Source organism: Nannospalax galili, unplaced genomic scaffold (genome assembly GCF_000622305.1).
Source record: "Nannospalax galili isolate Female #2095 unplaced genomic scaffold, S.galili_v1.0 scaffold11, whole genome shotgun sequence".
Lineage (NCBI taxonomy): Eukaryota > Metazoa > Chordata > Mammalia > Rodentia > Spalacidae > Nannospalax > Nannospalax galili.
Window position 1 is genome coordinate 4655869 of NW_008330735.1, and position 19747 is coordinate 4675615.

At 36.6% G+C, this 19747-nt stretch overlaps 1 protein-coding gene across 13 annotated transcripts in view; it reads right to left on the reverse strand.

The window, feature by feature from the left end:
• Nucleotides 1-19747, reverse strand: part of Immp1l (inner mitochondrial membrane peptidase subunit 1) — a 96418-nt gene that overhangs the window by 37751 nt on the left and 38920 nt on the right. For 11 of the 13 annotated variants that reach the window (XM_029555200.1, XM_008851269.3, XM_029555196.1 and 8 more), the window contains 3 exons: nucleotides 15451-15584; nucleotides 13504-13592; nucleotides 8999-9125 (listed from right to left, as the gene is read on the reverse strand). The exons of 1 other annotated variant lie outside the window; for it this stretch is intronic. In XM_029555200.1, the coding sequence (XP_029411060.1) occupies nucleotides 8999-9125; nucleotides 13504-13592; nucleotides 15451-15555 (321 nt within the window). In that variant the 5' untranslated portion in view covers nucleotides 15556-15584. The remainder of the gene's footprint in view (nucleotides 1-8998; nucleotides 9126-13503; nucleotides 13593-15450; nucleotides 15585-19747) is intronic. One more of the 13 variants, XM_008851287.3, reaches the window with a different exon arrangement.

Genomic DNA, 19747 nt, shown 5'->3' on the forward strand with positions numbered 1-19747 from the left:
ATTTTGGAGAAAGTTCCATGGGGTGCTGAGTAGAAAGTATGTCCTTTGGTGTTTGGGTGGAATACTCGGTAGATATCTGTTAAGTCCATTTGATATATGGTTTTGTTTAATTCAGATGTCTCTCTGTTAACTCTTTGCCCTGTTGACTTATCTAATGGAGATAGTGCGGTATTGAAGGCCCCTCCTATTAATGAGTTGGGATTAATCTGTGTCTTAAAGTCCTGTAGTATTGTTTTTATGAAGTTGGGTACAGCAGAATTTGGTTAATATATGTTCATGATTGTAATATCTTTTTGGTTTAGTGCTCCTTTGATCAGAATGAGGTAGCCATCTTTGTCCCTTCTGATTAGTTTTAGTTTAAAGTCCAGTTTATCTGATATTAAAATTGCAACATTGCTTTTTTCTAGTACCATTTGCTTGGTATATATTTTTTCCATCATCCTTTCACCTTAAGATAGTGTCTGTCCTTGAAAGTGAGATGAGTTTCTTGCAGACAACAAAAAAGATGGGTCTAGGGCAGCTGGTGGCCCATGCCACCCAGAGATGCAAAGGCAGATGGGGTGGAAAGAGGCCCCAAGGATTTCTGGGGATTGCACTGAGGAGCTGGGTTGGTCCAGATGCAAAGGATCAGGAAGAGGAAAGGTCATCCCCTGCGACCCGGAAAGAGGCTGGCAGGGTGATGCAGGCCCAGGGAAGCAGAGGGACATGAGGGTGGGGCCAAGCCCAGAAGCAGTGCCCTTGGGGCCCAGAGAAGGCACTATGAAGGTCTGGATGAAAAGGATCAGGAAGCAGTAATGGTTCCCTAGGTGTCAGGGGCCCCAAGACAAGGAATGGGACAGGACCCAAACTAGGAGAGACCGGCAGGGGAGATGGGAGGGTGAATGAGGCTGGGGGAGTCAAGGCGCAGAGGGCACGATGGACTTACCCCAGAGAGAGGGATTTGGGTAGGAGAGAGGCCTGCAGCGGGTCGTTCAAGCCCAGGGATGCAGAGCAAGGATATCTTTTATCACTGCACATATAATCGTTTGCTACTCCAACTTGACCATAAGCTCCTAAAGTTACATTGTCCATAGAGTAGCCACTAGTCACACATGTCACTAAGTTTAAAATTATGTTAAAACTTAAGAGTTCAGTTCTTCAAACATATTGGCCACATTTTATTATTGTACTGTACAGTGAAGATACAGAATATTTCTAGTGTTTCAGAAAGTCATGTTGGGCACTGATCAAAGGGTGCTGACCTCACACGTCATTAGTGTTTTGGAATTAATAATTGCATCATAATTTTTTAAAGAGTAAGGATGTTAATGCCTGATAAATTTAGCCCTTTCTGATACCTTCATGAAGGTTGTAGTCTTTTCTCCCAATCTCCACTTTTCTCCTCTTTTGCAAGTTCAGTGGCTTAGCTGTTCTTGACGCAGCCTTGGAAGGGACGGAGACTGGTTTAGGGTCAGAATTCCTTTCAGTCTGTCTCTAGAGCTTCTCTGACTTTTTAAAAAAGAAACTAGGCTAGGTCAAATTTCAAATTACTTCAGATAATCCAGGCTGATTCTATAGATTCATATACACAGGAAGTAGATAAGAATCTTCAGCTACATCTCAGACTTCTGAATTAATCACCCTGGATAGTATTTTTTCATACTGCTTGGCTGCCTTGTCCTGTGGCTTTGTGAGAGAAGCAGGCCAGGGATGCAAGTACTTGTGTCTCCTATGAAGTACTTGTTCTCTTACAGTAGTTCTAAAGGAACAGGAGAAAAACCCTTTCACATATCTAGATTGGCAGTACAGTGTTGGGCAATGAAAATATTTTCTTGCCAATTTAATGTGCAACCATTTTAGAACATGTATATTTATTTTTATTTTATTCTCCTTAGCCATTCTTATTTTAGGCAAAGAATAGTTTAATGCAATGAGAATATTCTTATAGGCTAAGATTAAGTGGGTCACAGAAATCACATGTAACTTGTCAAAGTTTAATTATGCAAAGTTTAATTATGCAAAGTGCAAGTGCAAGAATTTTATTTTGAAGACATTTGAACATGTGCTCCCTAAGTAACGGCAATATTTTTCCAGCGGGCCTAATAAAGATGATTGTATCAGATTAGAAAGCCATCTGACACCTGAAGCATTCCCTTTAACCCCAAGAGTGTGGAGTCTTCAGATACTCATTGAACAGCAGTACTACAATTTCAGTGCTTCATAATTTTTTCCAATTACATTAAAGAATTTTAAAGTACAGAAGTGTCAGATAACTTACTTAAAATCTGCACATTTTCCCATATTATATCGTGTTTCTCTAGGTTTTCATTCATAGTATTACTGACTTTCTAACTTGAATTTCTAAAACATTTTTAGTGAACAACATGCATTAATTTCAGAATTTGCTTCTCTCTAAATACCAATGTTGATCTTCATATACACTTATCTTCAAGCATATAAAAGACATTACTACAACAAAGATTATTAAAAAGTCATCTAACTAAGCTGAAGTGATTCTAAAAGTGTTCAGAGGAGGCATCAGAAAACAGACTGGGAGGCTTAAAAGATGTTAATGTTAACATCTGAATAAAAATACTTCAAAGTAGCAAACAATTAGTCAGATTTATTTTCAGAATTGCATAAGCTATAGGATAAAACAGTCATGTCATCTCTGCAGTGAACATCACTTTAGCAAAAGAGCAAACATATTTCCTCCACTTCAGCTGCAATTAAAGCATTAGTAGTAAGCCATGATTGATTACCCTGGGAGCTGTTGCTGAGAAATGGATGTGCAGTATAGGTCTTTATCACCAGAGTCTGCAAAAACCAAGTCCCTTGTTTAGATACCCTAGTTGTAGCAAGTGACATTATTAGGTAGTTCTTCTATTTAAATGCCATAAGGATTTTGTGTATCAGCAGCTTATAATAAGCCCTTTCAATCTGATGATTCCTCTCCCTATGAAGTGCTTTTTCTGTTTATAATACAACTAGTAATAGAAGACCAGATGGTTGTGACTTTTAGTGAAGGTAAATGACACTAAAACAAACAGAAAAACAGTGCTAGGATATTCAGGGGTTTCAACTGTACCCTAAAAACACAGTCTACATTAAAGGACTGTTTTTGTTCACTATATAAAGTGACCATTAACCAATGCTGTCCAATTAGTGAGGATGTTTTGCAGATTGCCAGTTTGATTTAAATGTACCAGAAAGCATAGTATGTTGCTGCCTTTCCAAGGTCTAACACTCTACCACCAGGGCATCCTGAGTGCATTTGGTCAGTTTTTTCTGAAATGTAGAACTGTCTTTTTTCCTTTTATTTCTGACAGTAACAATAATGAAGACATTAGCAGATGTCAAATTTTACAAACAATGATAAAAGAAATAACACATTCTTTTTTTTGCTCTCCATCACTGTACCCTAACTCTACATTACAATTTGGTGAAGATTTTACCCTTTGTGTGAAACATTGGAATCTATAGTTTTAACGACAACCAAAAAGTTTTATCTGATTCTTTGAACACATATTTTTTCTAGTATTTTCTCTTCACAACAGAAAAAAGTCTGTACGCTATCGTCTCTGAAATATACTGAAGTCTCCAAAAACATACACAAGGCAGATGTGGTTGAAACGTTGAAGTACAATTAGTAAAGTTTCATTTGGAAGAATTAAAAACTGAGGGCCAGAAAGATGGCTCAGTGGGAAATGCACTGGCTACCAAGTCTGACGATGGAATTTCTCCAGCACCCACATGATGAAAGGAAAAAACCAACTCCTACAAGTTGTCCTTTGACCTCTACACACACACTGTGGCATATGGGCAAACACACACACACACACACACACACACACACACACACACACACAAACAAACATAGTCATTTTTTAAAGAAATTATTCATAGTTTTTTTTAATGTTGGTGGATTGTATTACAAGTAAGAAGGAAACCTTGGGGTTTTTGAGCAGAACAGTAACAGAGTTGCTCTTAAAAGGCATCAGCATTTGAAAGGATTGCTTCAGTAACTGTCTAGAGAAAGTCCCTGGAAAGAGTAGGAAAGTAAGAGCTAGGAAGACTCTAAAAGAGCAGTCAGAAAGTATTGCAACAACAACAAAATAGAAGACCAGTTTGTTCTGCACCAAGATGGCAGCACTGACTATATTTGTGGCAGTTCCAATTATATTTAAAAGTTACAACCATGATTTTCTAATGGATCTTATAGTAGGGCTAGAGAGGGGGAATCAAAGGTAACTCCAAAACCTATGTCCTGAACAAGCAGAATAATGTAGACACATTTACTACACCTGGTATGTAAGCTGAAGAAACCTATTTGATCAAGAAAATAATGATTTTAGTTTGGGAAATACTGCTTAAGATAGCCATTATCTAACAATGTGCAGATGTTAAATAAACAATTAGATATGTGATTGTGAAGTTCAGGGAAGACGTTGTAGTTGATACAAACTTGAAAGTGAAATCAGCAGGGGATGGGTGGTGCATGCCTGTAAATCTGGAACTTAGGACGTAGAGGCATGAGGATCAAGAATTTAAGGCTGGCCTCAGCTACATAGCAAGTTAGAGGCCATCCTGAGCTACATGAAACTCTTTCTCAAAAGTAGAGAGATAATAAACAATCTCCTAAGTGCTGCTTGTAGCAGACTTTTAGAAATCTCAAATAAATTGATTTCTCATCACTTGACTATGGATCTGCTTCTGTTCCTTTATAACAAACTAACAGTGCTATTTCTTTCATATGCTAAACTATAGTCTAGACTCAACTGACAATTTGGTGTTTGGCTATATGAACTACCTACAAAATAGAAAAAAAATGTTTTTCCTAGAATTGAAAACAAGTTTCATATTGATCATCTTTACACACAATCCAACCAAAATCTGAGTAGTAATAGCTTCGTCTCTATAAATAAGAATCACTTTCCTAAAAGAAGGCTTAGGTGAAATTTAGAAACCTACTTCATAAAATACAGTACTACTGTATTATTGGGATAAACAAAAAGGGAAGAACCTCTAGAGAGGTCAACCTTACAAGCAGTTTGAGGTATCTTTTCAGAGTATTCCAAAACATGGATCACTTTTTGTTATAAATCACCTTCATTAACAAATCAAGTGTTTCTGTAATAGCTATGCCATTCTTGGAGCATGAATAACAGCCTGGAAACACTGGCAAGGAGAAAACTCTCAAAAATATTGGCTTGTAGGGCTGGAGTGATGGCTCAGCAGTAAACAGCACGTACTGTTGCTGAAGAGGACCTCGGATTCCCAGCACCCACAGTGGGCTCACAACCACCTAAAACTCTAGATCCAGGGGATCCAACTCCCTTTTCTGGTCTTTGCAGGGACCTGCATACATGTGGCATACATTCACACACACACACACATATACACATAAATAAAAATAAAATAAATCTAAAAAAAATTGCCTTTGCTTGAAGAACCAATACTTTCACTGAAAAGTAGTCGTTCCCTTTATTTTTAAAACAACAAAGACAAATACATTTTAAGGAAGAGTAGAAATAACCATATATAGAGGCTATTCTGAGAGAGGCAGTGGCATGATGGAGAGTGTAGCTTCTGAAGCTAGGTTACTGGCATTTTAATTGCAACTCCTCTCTTGGAAACTGGGTGATTTATTTAACCTCCCTATTGTTTAGTTTTCCTTTCAGTTAAATACTACTGCTACCGTACTTCATTGGTCTGCTTAAGTCAACCCTGTATAGTTTCAGCAGTACAGGGTAAGAGAAAAATAAACATTTCCAACATTTCAATTATGTGCTCTGTACTTATAAACACCAATCCACAGTGAATGGGATACACCTAAAACAAAATGACAGTGTCCGCTAACTGCTCATTCATTGGACACATGAAAATCTGATGAACATTAAATAGAATACTCTGGTTGTCTTCCCTGATTACTCTGAACAGTGATTTGTATCTAAACCATTTTGCCCTAATATTCTTATTCTAGTGATTATAAAAATGAAACTAGCACACATAAATATAAGTATTTAAGTACATAGTAAGGATGCTATTATTTGGTCTAGTAATAAAACTACTGACCTGAAGTAGATACTTTATGCTATAGCAATTTAGATATCACGTGATTTATCTCATGATATGAAAACAGTCATGTGATGATAAAATCATTTGGTATACTGACAACTTTGAAAAATAAAATGATATAATGTTATGAAAAAAGGCACAGTAAAAAAGTTTACCTGACCAGTTTACCTGATGTCAAGCTATAATCTTCAACATTACCACTATCAGCTAACAATTACTCTGTGTCTAGAACTATAGTAATAAATGTCAAAAAAACATTTACACAGCTGAACCATACTCTATTATCAATGGTAAACAACAGAGTAATAGTCTATTGGGTAAACTCAATAGAGTAATCAAGCTATCATAGTGCAAAATGAAGCTATGAAGACAAACTTCAATTTGCTTATGTAAGGGATGAACAGAGGTAAAGTGGTTAACAGGCATGACAGCTGCATCATTTGATAGGAACACACAAATTTCAAAGTAGAAAATTAAGCTTTAATTATTAAAGTAAGCTGAGGAGATGCTGAGTAAACAAAGGGCCGTATACTTTCCCATAAGCTGTGTTACAGCAGCTGTATGACTGGGGCAGGAACCAACACGGTACATGGCTTGTTACTCTTCAATTCTACTGCCCTTGTGCTCTTTTTCTGGTTCCATAGACAAGTTGATTATATGTAATTTTTACTCAAAAAATCTTAAAGGTTTAAAAAAAATGAAGTTAAAATTTCATTTGATTTTGCCACATTTGTCACTAAGACAAAAACCTTTCTACTACAAATCCATATTGCTTATAGAGCTGAGCATGATATTTAAGCCCGTAACCCCAGCTTCTTGGAAGGCTGAGGCAACAGGATTAAAAGTCTAAAGGCAGCCTGAGTAGAATAGTAAGTTCCAAACCAGTATGGGCAACACACCAAAACTCTGCCTCAAAAAAAAAAACAAAAAAAAAAACAAACATCATATTGCTTTTAGGTGTCTCACCTCCTTAGTTTATGATGGTCTATGAGAGTTCCTTAGTTATTCCTTGTTTTGTGGGATGTTGACCTTCCCACCCCACCAGGTAGGTTAAAAAAGGAAAACAACCCACCTACTTGGTTTTTTCAGACAGAGTCCTGCTAAGTAGCCCAATCTCACCTTGAACTCAAACTGGAGATCCTCCTGTTTCAGCATCTCAAGTGCTGAGATTATCAACACGTGCCACTGCACCCAGTGATGACATGAAATACATCAGTTAACTGCATCCTAGAAGGACCTTGGTTCACATTCTTTTGATGTTTCCTCTTGATTAATCTTAACTTGTTTTGTCATGGTTGTTGTTTGATAAGAATACCACAAAAGTCATGTACCCTTCCTTGAACTTCAACCTAGGGGTTACATTATATTGATATCTCTTATTATAGGTAAAGTTTGACCTTGATCACTTGGCTAAGGCGGTGTCTCACAGGTTTCTTCCCTCTGAAGGGACTACCATTTCTTATATACCACACATCTCCACACAGAAACTTTGATACTATGTAAATACCTAATTTTCAATCTTAGATGTTTGTTTGGGATTTTAGAAGGAACTAAAACATGGGAAATATCATGGACAAGTTGTTTTGATATACTTAAATTCTACTTAAGGAAACATTTTTCTTTTTTTTTATGTGTTTGAGTGTATTGCCTACATGTGTGTAAGTGTACCCTTGTCATGCAATGCCCACAGAGGACAGAAGACTGTGTCAGATCCCTTGGAACTGGAGTTACAGATGGTTATTAACTGCTATGTGGGTACTGGGATTCAAACCTGGGTCCCCTGCAAGAACAGCCAATGTTCTTAACCACTGAGCCATCTCTCCAGCCCCACATATTTTTCTTAAATTCAAAGTATGAATAAAGATTCTTTTTCTTACTGTACTACTGACTGGCCAGGCAAGATATGTCCACCAGTACAATCATGGAGAGTCTGTTATACAGGCAGTCAACTGCTTTCTGATTGGATTTGAGGCCTGCTCCATGGGAGGGAATTGACTTCTAGTACTGTCAACCTGGTCAAAAATCCCATGGCTGGGAGATTATGAGCACTAGTGGGAAAACTACAGCTGTTATTTTGCTAAAAGGGTATGATGCACCTGTCACCATGCCCTCTAATTTTATTTGTTTGTTTGCTTGTTTGTTCTTGAAATAATTACATATATGTCCATATGTTAGTGCTGCTGTCAGCTCTGATCAGAGAAGGTTCTTTTTACAGCAGGAAGCAGTAACTGTAGAGATTCATAGCTGGTCAGTCTATTGAGAATAATTGACTGCTTGCTGAATGCTGAGTTATAAATGGGATATTTATATCATTTGCTCCAAGGCTCAGGAAACATCATGGAAGAGAGGGCACAAAGAATGTAAGAACCAGAAGACAAAGTAGAGTGTTGTGGAACACTGTCTTCTGGGCATCATGTGGCTAATCCACTCTTGAACTCATGGTAGCTATGATTAATTGCACAACATCTGCTCAAAATTGGGCCCATCGACATCCGGTCATGAGAGGGGAAGGGTTCAGAAGGCCCCACCCTCCCTGAGGAAATATTGGCAATGAATAATTAGTGAGAGACGGGGAGACATTTTCTCTAATGGTGTAGCCACTGGTGGGGTAAATAACCTCTCACCCATGCTCTTACAAGTGAGTCTACTGAAATTCATTGGGTCACCATCAATGACAACAATGAAAGACATGTAAGTGTGGTGGGGGACTAATTAAGAAGAAAAAGGGGATTAAGTGGAGTGGGAGGGGACAAGAGAGGCAATGTGGAGGAACATCATCAAAATATATTACATACATGTATGAAAACATCGTAAGACTCACTCTGTACAGTTAATGGATGCTAATAAATACATTTAAAAGACTATTTTCTTTTCTCAGTGCATGCAGTTAATGTTAATCAACCATTATATCAGAGAATAATATAACTGAAATATTACTTACATAACTATGGCTTTTAAAGAAATCGGATGGACTAGTGGTGAGAATCTTGTCTCCTTCTAAACCGATTACTCTTTTACAAATATTTGATTTTGGATCACTTGGGCTTTTTGCAATTACAATGTCACCTCTGAGGAGAAAAAACGTTTAAAAGAATCATTATTATTTATTAAGCATAAACACTGTAAGACTGCTTTAATAATTTTATAAGGCAACTTAAAGACACAGCCTTTATCCTGTCACCTACTGACTGCAATGTATTTACCAAGTTTGAGAACCTTTGTAACTGACATCTAGGGGTCAGAATCCAATGGCAGTGATGGAAAATTAAAAATTCCTGATAATTTCTAATAATTCCATGAGAATTACATTCACTATGTGTTACTTCTGTACTCAAATTTTTAGAACCAAAACTATAGAAAAATAATTACAAATAAAAATCACTATAGCACTAAAATGTAGAAACATCATTCATTTCCCTAAAGCTCAAAAACTGAACAGCACATAAATTATATAATTCATATAATTATGTAACTCATAGTATACAGTATATATTCACATTTAGGGGTAAAAGTCAGAAGATATAATCAAATAAACTGCTAAGAGCTCAGTCTAGACATGGTGACATATATTTTTGACCCAAGCAATCAGTAGGCAGAGACAGGTGGTTCTCTGTGAGTTCAAGACCAGCCTGGTCTTCATAGCAAGCTGCAGGCCAGCCAGGACTACACAGCAGGACTCTATCTCAAAAAATAAAAATAAAAAAAATAAATAAACAAACAAACACACACTAAGAGCTGAGCAGACATATACTATCAAAATAGGATATAAAGTGTATAAAAACTAATGAATGAGTCATTACATTTGGAAAGCCTGTTTCATGGTAGAGATTACATTCTAGTTGGCAACAAGGAAAGAGGAAGGTCTCACAAGAGGCAAGGTGGTGCGAACCTGTCACCTCACCACTCAGGAGAGGCATGGTGGTGCGAACCTGTCACCTCACCAGTCAGGAGAGGCATGGTGGTGCGTACCTGTCATCTCACCACTTAGGAGAGGGAGGGTCATCATTTAGAGGCCCGCCTAGGCTACACATCAAATTCAAAACCAAGCTGAGCTACACAGTGAGTCTATATCTCAAAACACCCATATCCATGAATACCTATCACGAGAGAGAGAGAGAGAGATCCCAATGAAATAGAAAAAAAAGAACATAATGTTATTTCTGTATAAAAAAGAAAGACATGAATTGTTTACATATTTAAAAGTATTTATTTATTATATGTGCCTAATTCTAGACATGTTATAAAATTTGCTGTTGTTTATAATAAAAGATACACATGTCAAAATAGATCAAAACCCATAATCATAAAAGAAAGATATAATCCCAAAACCTAGTTATTAGACTAGTCAAGGCAGAGAATGCCTCTTACCCCTAGCACTTAAGAGCTAGAAGAAAGGAAATTCGAGCTAAACCTGAGCTATGTATAAGAGTGACCTGAGCTACAACACAAAACTCTTGTCTCAAAAAGCAAAAAAGAAACCAAATTATTGCTATATTATTAGCACTACAAGTTCTAAGCTTTGCAGTAGCCTCGCCACCCCCCCACCCCCCGAAAAATTCTTAAATTTTTAAGGCTGTGGATATAGATCAATGTTAGGGTTGCTTGCCTAGCATGCATGAGATGAAGCTCCAGGTTTGATTCCCAGGAACAATGACAAAAATTAAGGTTAATTACATAGTTACCATTAACAATTTAGTAGAAGCTAAGACAATTTTTCTCTAAGAACTGAATCAAGGAGGAATTCTTAAGAAAGGTTTTTATATGAAAGACACCATTTTTATCAGAAAGTTTATAGGCAACACAAATAGTATTGACAATGACCATAATTCAAGGCTACCTTTGATTAAAGTGTAATAGTATCACAACATTAAATTCTAAAACTTTGGAAAATGAGGCATTGTCTTCCTTTAAAAATAAGGTAATTATTCTTCTAGTCAATTAGAACCTGTCACTAGAACTGTTCATATGAATAATTTTGCAAAGATTTGAAAACTATTGATTTAGTGTGTCTTTGAGAAGAAATTTTTTTTAATGAGTGCTTTTTAGCTTAAGTTATCTGACCCAATAATCAGTAAGCTACTTGAAACAAATTCTGCACCTCACTAGCAACACTGAAATCATAATTCAGTCAAGTTGGTTTTACAGAAATCAGTATTACTCTAAACTATTAATATATTTCTGTCTAGTTATATATACATAGAAAAAAATCAAAGCACATATTCCTTTGATTCTCACCTCTTTTTAAGAGTTGTACAATGAACTTAATATCAGAGCCATTACTTAAAAATTTCCTTTCTCATTTATAGTTATACTAGGTGTGGTAGTTCATGATTATAATACCAGCATTTGGGAGGCTGAGGTAGGAGGATCACTGCAAGTTTCAAGTCAACCTGGACTATAGAGCAAATTCCAAGTCATCCTAGGGTACAGAGTAAGACTATCTTAAAACCCCCAAAACAAATAATTAAAATTTAAAATGTAGTTATAAGCATCCTTTCTATGTGCTAGATGGTGAGGTGTTCAAATGTCAATACCTCACTCATAATTGGATCATTCTCTATAATGTACTAGATGCTCATTGGCTATTTTTTGAGAGAATTAGTAATAGGAGACTGACAGGCTCAGGTATAAGGATTCTATGAAGCTGATAGAAAAGAGATCTATATGCTTTAGATACCATATTATTCAGACTTTTATTCTTGCCTAAAATTGAAGCCCTAGAAATGAGCAGCCAGCAACAGGACCTCTCACAAGTGTCAAAGCATCATTCCATTGAAATCTTAAGAGTTCTAGGTTTCTGCAAACATACAAAGTGATATTTTCAAAGTAGAAGTTATGAACTGCCTACCTTGTTCTAAAAGTTATTTTTGCCATGTCTCATACACATGCCAGATTTCAAGCTGTCTGACATATGCCCTAATGAGTCATCTAGATGAACAGAGCACAAAACGAAATCTTCAAAGAATCTTAATTCCATGAATGTATTATTTATATTACTCATCCAAATGCAAAGATTACTTAAAAAGAAGAAAACACTGAACTATTTGTTCAAAATTTTTTCAGTCAATGCAGCTCGTTAAGGATCTGTGGGACTGAGTGAAATCATGCTTGAGCAAGCGGCAGAAGCATGTCTTCATAGTACAGTGCAGCTAAGTCACTAAGCTATTCTGATGAAAGTCAGAAAGTCGAATAACAATACAGCCTGGTACATACATTTTATTTTACAAGCCTAAATTGTAGATTTAAATCTACAATTATATTCTTTGATGTTGTTACAGGTGAAAAATCAGAACACTTTCCAAGGGACCCTATTACACCATTCAGCTTGACTAAGACAGTTTTTTATACAGCATTAAGGGTTGGTGAAAGCTCAGTACAGGGAAAGAACACCTTTATACTATTCTTAATTTTCAATAATATGAAGTGGGCTATAGCAAAAGTGAATGGGAAAGGAATGTCTAAGCCTCCTAATTACACTAAAACCTAAATGCCACTGGTGGGATCTATTTTGTAGTTTCTTGAGATAAAAGCTGTCACAGATTTTCTTACATATTTATAGAAAATAAATGAAAAAAAATGATAGAATTTATACAGAGAGGTATACCTTCAAACTATACTAAATTATGAATACTTGATATCTATTCAGAAGGTATTCAGATTTATGGAATTAGAATAAACAATCACAAGGTTTTGAACTACCATTTGGAAGAGGAGTTTTAAAAGTTTAATTAAAAAAAAAAACTATTTGCCAAGAAGTTATTCAACTTAATTAGAGAACCACATCAGATAAAATTCCACATTCTCACCCACATATAATGCCATCACCTACCAATCACTGAACAGTTATTGCAGACTGTATAAAAAAATAAGTAAGACAGTCATCAATGGAGGTACAAGAAATTAACCAGAACACAGTCTATATGTCTCTAGCTCTTGACTTAAAACATTTTAGGAACCTATAAAAAAGATAACTAGGCTGGGATGTTTATTACAAGAAGACTGCTAACTATATTGGACAATAAGGTGAGACACTGTAAAGACACTGCATGAGCTCATTATTAAAGTGTTATCAAACAGAAAAATTTGACTCAAAATTTTGTCTGATTATTTATAAAAGGATTTTTGAACATAAGTTAAGAAACTACAGAAAAGGGGCTGAAGAGATGGTTCAGCAGTTAAGAGCAATGACTGTTCTTGCAGAGGACCTGGGTTTGGTTCCCAGCACCCACATGCCAGCTAACCACCATCCATAACTCCAGTTTCAGGGGATCCAATGCCCTCTCTGACCTCTGTGGGCACTGCACAACACTAGTGCACTTACACACATACAGGAAATACACTCATACACATAAAATAAAAATGATAATTAAATAAGAAACTATAGAAAAATACATTGTTCATGTATATTTTCACTATAGTTTAATATACTTCATGATAAAAAATTACCTTTGGATACCATAAAAATGTCGGCTAAGATTTTCTGCAAAGACAATATCTGAATTTTGAATTGTAGGCTCCATTGATGGTCCAGAACACTGAAAAGAGAGGTAATCTTTTAACTCTTTAAATTCAACAGAAATCATCTGGGTAGGCTTAAAAGAAAGAAAATTAGACAAATGTTCTTCAAGCTTGTGGGGGGTGACTTGTAATTTGGTAATTCTCTGAAAAATTTTAATCTGAAATGGCCACTAAGCCTGGAAGCAAAACATATCATAGTTTACTGATATTACTATAAAATACATGCACAAAGTAATATTCTGATGTATCCAAATTTGGGCCATCCTATAGAATGTCAAGTTCCATGAGAAGGACTGGCACCTTGTCTCTCAGTTTCCCAGCTATAATACCAAAGCCAAGAAGAGTACTTGGCAGAAGCTAATAGTTGGCATATATTTGTTGCATGGATAATAGATTTTCTTGGTATTCTCAAATAGCACTCAGTGACTGTGGTGGTGATTTATTAAGCAATACTATACTGTTCTCAAAGAACTGATGATATCCTTCCCATCTAAGGAAATGGCTTACTCAGTATGATGGGGTTTAGTTATATTCTCTACAGAAAATCACCAACACAATGAGATGTCCTCTAAAGACATTCATGTTTATAACTCAAAACAATAATCTTGATATATACTGCAAAACAGGAATAATCACTGCCACTTAAAAACTTAAATCTCTATCTACACTATCATTTATCTGTAAGCACACTTTTTTTCTCAAAGCTTTCTACTTAGGCAAAATAACAAAGAATACATTGAAAGTTTAGGTTGGCTACTTCTAGAAGTACAAATGTAACTTGCAAAAGTTAAGGAGGGAGCTAAATATTTATTTATATTACTTCGGCTCAAATTGAGGTTGTTAAAGCTATAAATCTGTTAGGATGACACTAATATAAAACAGAACATGGCCAGTCAATCAAATATTTGCCTAACAAAGATCTGAACATTCAGAATTGGAAAATTTGTGACTCAATACTTAGAACAAGCTTTTTCTTTCTCTTTCTTGAGACAGCATCTCACTTGTAGTCCTGCCTGTTGACCTGGAACTTGCTATGTAGACCAGGCTGGGCTCAAATTCAGAGATCCCCTTGCCTCTGCCTTCCGAGAACTGAGATTAAAGATGTGCATCATCATGTCCAGTGTTAACATTTTAATACTGATATGAACAGAATAATCATTTGTTTTAATGACAGTAGTACACCACCAACCATATTCTAGAACTCATAATAGTACTCAAATGATAACTTTTACTATGAAGTTATCCAGAGGATCTTTCGTCCCATTAAAAAACTAAACAAAAAGTCGTGGTTCGGTGGTTCTTCCATTTCATTTCTGTACCAATGCAAACACACTCTCTTTTTCCTTCTTTTTATTACTTTTTATATTGGGGGAGGGGCATGGGCACAGGCACTGCCCATGCCATGGAGTGCCTGTGGAGGTCAGAATAACTTCTCCTTCCACCCAGAATGGGTTCTTTCCTTCCACCATGTGAGTTCTGTGAGTTGAACTCTGATCATCAGACTGTGGCAAGGGCCCTTACCAGCTGAACACTGGCCCTGTATATGAGGTAGGGTTTGTTTTGTTTTGTTTTGTGGCCTTAAAGGGGTGGGCAATACTTGTGACAGAGCCTTATTATGTATCCTGGGCTAGTGTTGAACTCACTATGTAGTTCAGCCTAGCTCTGAACTCACAATTATTCTGCCTCAGCTCCTGATTAGAGGTGTGTGCCACCATACCCTTCTCCAAACACACCCCTTTATAACACAATATTTAGAAAGATTTTATGTTTTAATACCCATCAAATAACTCCAAGTAAAATGAAAAAGTAAGACACATTTATTTTCATTTTAACAGTATATATTTAAAGTTAATATTCTTAAATGCAGAAACTTACCATTACAACACCACCAACGTATTCAAAAGCACAATGAGCTATACATCCATACTGAATAGTATAGCCAACAAGTCGGAAGGTTTTTCCCAGAATACCTCGAAGCATAGTTCTATGTTGACTCTGCCACCACTGGCCTGATGGTAAATTTCAAATAGTTTCATAATCAGTACTTCTTAAAAACAATCACAAACAGCTCTACTGCAAAATATTTCACTAACACCCAGAATGCACTAAATGTGCGTACTATAGCAGGTACAAACCAGCAAGAGCTTATTTTCATTTCTGTTATAGGTACTTTAAATTATAGCCATGGATTTTGTTTGATTTTGTTTTTTGAGACAAGATCACACTGTGTAGCACCTTGACTAACTGGAACTTTCTATGCAGACCAGGCTGGCCTTGAACTCTAAGAGAAATGTTTGATCTACCAGACACTATATTTAAATGTCATTGACTTCGTGAATTAAATAACTAGTAGACTAAATTAGTCTGTCCTCTTCAGAATCTTGTGTATTCTTTGGCACTAATGGAGATTCTTAAGAACAAATACTAATTCTTCAAGGGGATATATTTGAAATAGCTGCACTTTGCAGCCTAGGCTGGCCTTGAACTCCAGATTCATCTGCCTTAGCTTCCCTAGATCTGGGAACACAGGTACATGCTATCACATCCAGCTCAAAGTAGTGATATGTTTTCATATTTGTTCTTTGCTATACTCCATCAGTCTTTATGTAATGAGATGTAATGGGAAAGCCACTTCAACAGTATATGAAGATTGAAGTATTTAATTGGTTTTTCATTAACTTGTATGATCCTTAATAAATAAAACCTTTATTAAAAATGGAAATAATAATATATCATAGAATGGCTTTGAGAATTGTTAAATAAAATTTAACAATATATGTCAAAGTGATCTGTAAATTAAAGTTACTTTTAATTAGGATAGAGAAAAACAGGGAAAACTAAGAAATCATGATGGAAGAAGAAAAGGGCCTCACACCTGCATAGCTGAGAAGCAAAAGAACTTCACAGACAAGACTATCAACTATGTTTACCTAAATTATAGTGTATGTCCTAACTTTCTTGAGCCCTATGCATAATTACTGCTTTGCTAGTTTTTTAATTTTTAAGGATTATTTATCATGTATGTGCATCTGTGTACATGTGTGCATCTGTGCACATATGTGTGGATGCCCACTGAGGCCAAAAGAGGGTGTTGGATGCCCTGAAGATGGAGTTAAAGGCAGTTGTGAGCCACCTCATGTTGGGTGCTGGGAGCTGAACTCTGGTCTTCTGGAACAGCAGCAACCCCTGGGGTCAGCCCTGCTTTGTAATTATTTCACCTATCTTTTTTTTATATGTCTGTAAGCCTTTACAATGCAGCTCAGAAGAAAGCACTTTATGATCCAATTTACTGAAGGAAGTTTCCTTAGATAAGAATAAATGCACCAAAACACTTTCACACAATCTTTTAAATCCTTTCAACAATATAATTTCAGAAACCATGCATTTATAGTCATCATCAACATACTTAAATCAGTCTCTCAATCTGTTTCTCACACACACACACACACACACACACACACACACATACACACACATACACACATACACACAACCATTATTCTTTTATGTCTCTCTTCCCTTTGCTTAATGCCTAAGCTTAAGTCTATGTTTAAAAATATTCTTAATAAATTCTAATTTTGCTCCATAACCACTTGTCCCAAAATTCTTTTATGCAACACAGGAATCTCAGCTTTATCTGAGATCTCAGAAAAGAAGTCCTCAGGCTATAAAAGACAGCAGGACAGGACAGCAGGGTCTGCTGTTGCTGACACAGCTGTCACCTATTAAAAATGATTTAGTGAACACAAAAATACTATAAGGCACAAGTAATATATATGCATATATAGACATATAAATTTATTTTCAGTGTATGTGTGTATGAATGATATGTGTGTAGGAATGTGGGTGCACACATGCTATGGTGCACCTGTAGAAATCAGAGGAAAACTTTCAGGAGTCAGTTCTCTCCTTCTACCATGGATTCTGGGGATCAAACACATCATCCCTCTTGCACAACTAGACAAGCCCTTTTACCTGTTGAGTCACTTCACCAACCCACAAGTACTACACATTTTTAAAACTATACAAATTTTAATAGAACTAAATTAAAACATTCTCAGTATCTATTCCTTTGTTTTGAATTACACTTTATAACTATTTCAAGCATTTCTCAACTAATGATCATTCTCACATTAAGCTTATTAAAATACATCAATAATGATAATGCACCTTTGCTGAGTATTTAATATGTATCAGGCTTTACAGTTAAATCTTTTAAGGCAGATACTATTACCATCTTCCATTTATAGACAGGAAAAATGAGCTTAACAGTAGTGCCTTAACATCGCAACATTGGCAAAGAGTTGGCTGGAGGCAGGAACTTACCCACTAGGTTACACAGACTCTCATATATTATCATGCTCTCACAACCACACTGGCTCCTTATTATAATAGATCAAGCCCAGATTACTTAAAGGATTTTTGACAGATGGTTCCCATTTCCCACATTCAAGGCTGGTCAACCATAATGCTCCTAAATGAATATTGAGTCACATTATTCAAATAAACTTTGACCAAAGAATGCTTATTTATACCAACACTGATGGCTGTAATGATCTTCACTATACCTATGATATAACAAAAATGGGTTTAAGGTTTGTCTCCTATTCTTGGCCCAGAACTCCTAAAACTCTTGGAACTTACCAAGTGGCAGGATCCCTTTGCCATCACAACTGACTTTATGCTAATAAAAGGCCTCTAAACTAGCCTCAGGATGGAGCTGCACCAAATAGCCAGCTACTAGAAGGCAGGAACTTTTAGCTATACCCAACTTCCAGGAAAGAAGAGAACTGAAGATTAAGCTCTATAAAATTCTTGAGTGAAGCAGAAACAAAAACTCTTGTAGGGACAAAGAAATTTGAGGAGCTTCTGCACATTAAAAAGCATCAGTATACCGGGAGAGTGTCACAACTGACACAACAGTGAAGGCCCATTAAGGGAAAACTAATTCCTTCTGGTCAAAAGGATAAAATCTCTGGGCTGTATGGAGAACTACATTCCAAGATGCCCAAATATAAATGAGGGCTGGTCAATCATCTGGCCAAGGGACCATCCCTTAGGAAGGTGGCTCACATTAAGCAATGCTAAAGAGATAGGTAGAACAATTATTCCTTTAATGGGATAGCTGTGCTTTTCCTTGTCAGAATTCCTGCCCCCTGGCAAAGTCCCTAGGAGCCATCATGAGGTTCAGCTGGGTCTGTCCACCTTTTGAAGTCCTCTTGCAGAAAGATCTAGCTTTTTTTTTTTTTTTTTTGGTCTCTTCGTTTCTGATTGTGGCCAGAATCTAAGTGCTTTTTCTGGTACTTTGAGTTTCCTTCTTCTTTCTCTAAGGCTCCCTTCTTCCATGCGGCAGCTCAGATGGCCTTGCTTTTTTTCTTTCCTCCTGACAGTTGCTGAGATTTACAGCCTGTCTGCCACGGGGGCTTCCCTTTCAAACTCTAGTAAAATTGTCCTCTTTGCTTTTGCTTGGCTTTCAAACTTTTCTTACCTTTTAATTCTTTAATGGACAGAAAAGAGGAACCCATTCATGCACCCCTAGATGGTATCACTTCATGAAGACAGAAGACCTGCACTTAAAGGCCCTACAGAGATGAGTTCCTCTTCATCTGACCATCTCCATCCTTCATAATGTCTCTTAGAACATTCTTGGGATGTCTGGAAAATGTTTTCACATTCAGTGAGCCATTCTGACAAACGATCAAACCAGGAGAAGTTGTGGAAACCAGATTTATATCTACTAAGAAGTACAGGAAGACTTGTGAGGAACCAAAATCTGAATGGAAACACTCTTGTAGGACCTAATGCTTTGACTTGTGGAACTGGAAGCAGCTAATTCTAAGTAGTATCAAAACTGAATAGAATTATAGGTTAGCTACTTAGCATCATACATCTAAATTCAGAAGCACTGTGTGTGTATCTGCTCACATCATTGCCGAGATGACAGCTGCTATGCAAGGGTGCAGTCAAATCCCCAAGGATAAATGCCCTCATGGAAGAATGATCTGTACTGGAAGGTTTTGCTGGTCCTGGACTCCAAAGTGAACACAGATTTATGATAATGACTGACTCCTGTGCTTTCAGCTTTAAAAACTAAAATTAAATAATATTACATAGACACTCCTTGACTGATTAACATGCTTAAGTACAGAAGACAAAAACCTTAAAAGGAAAT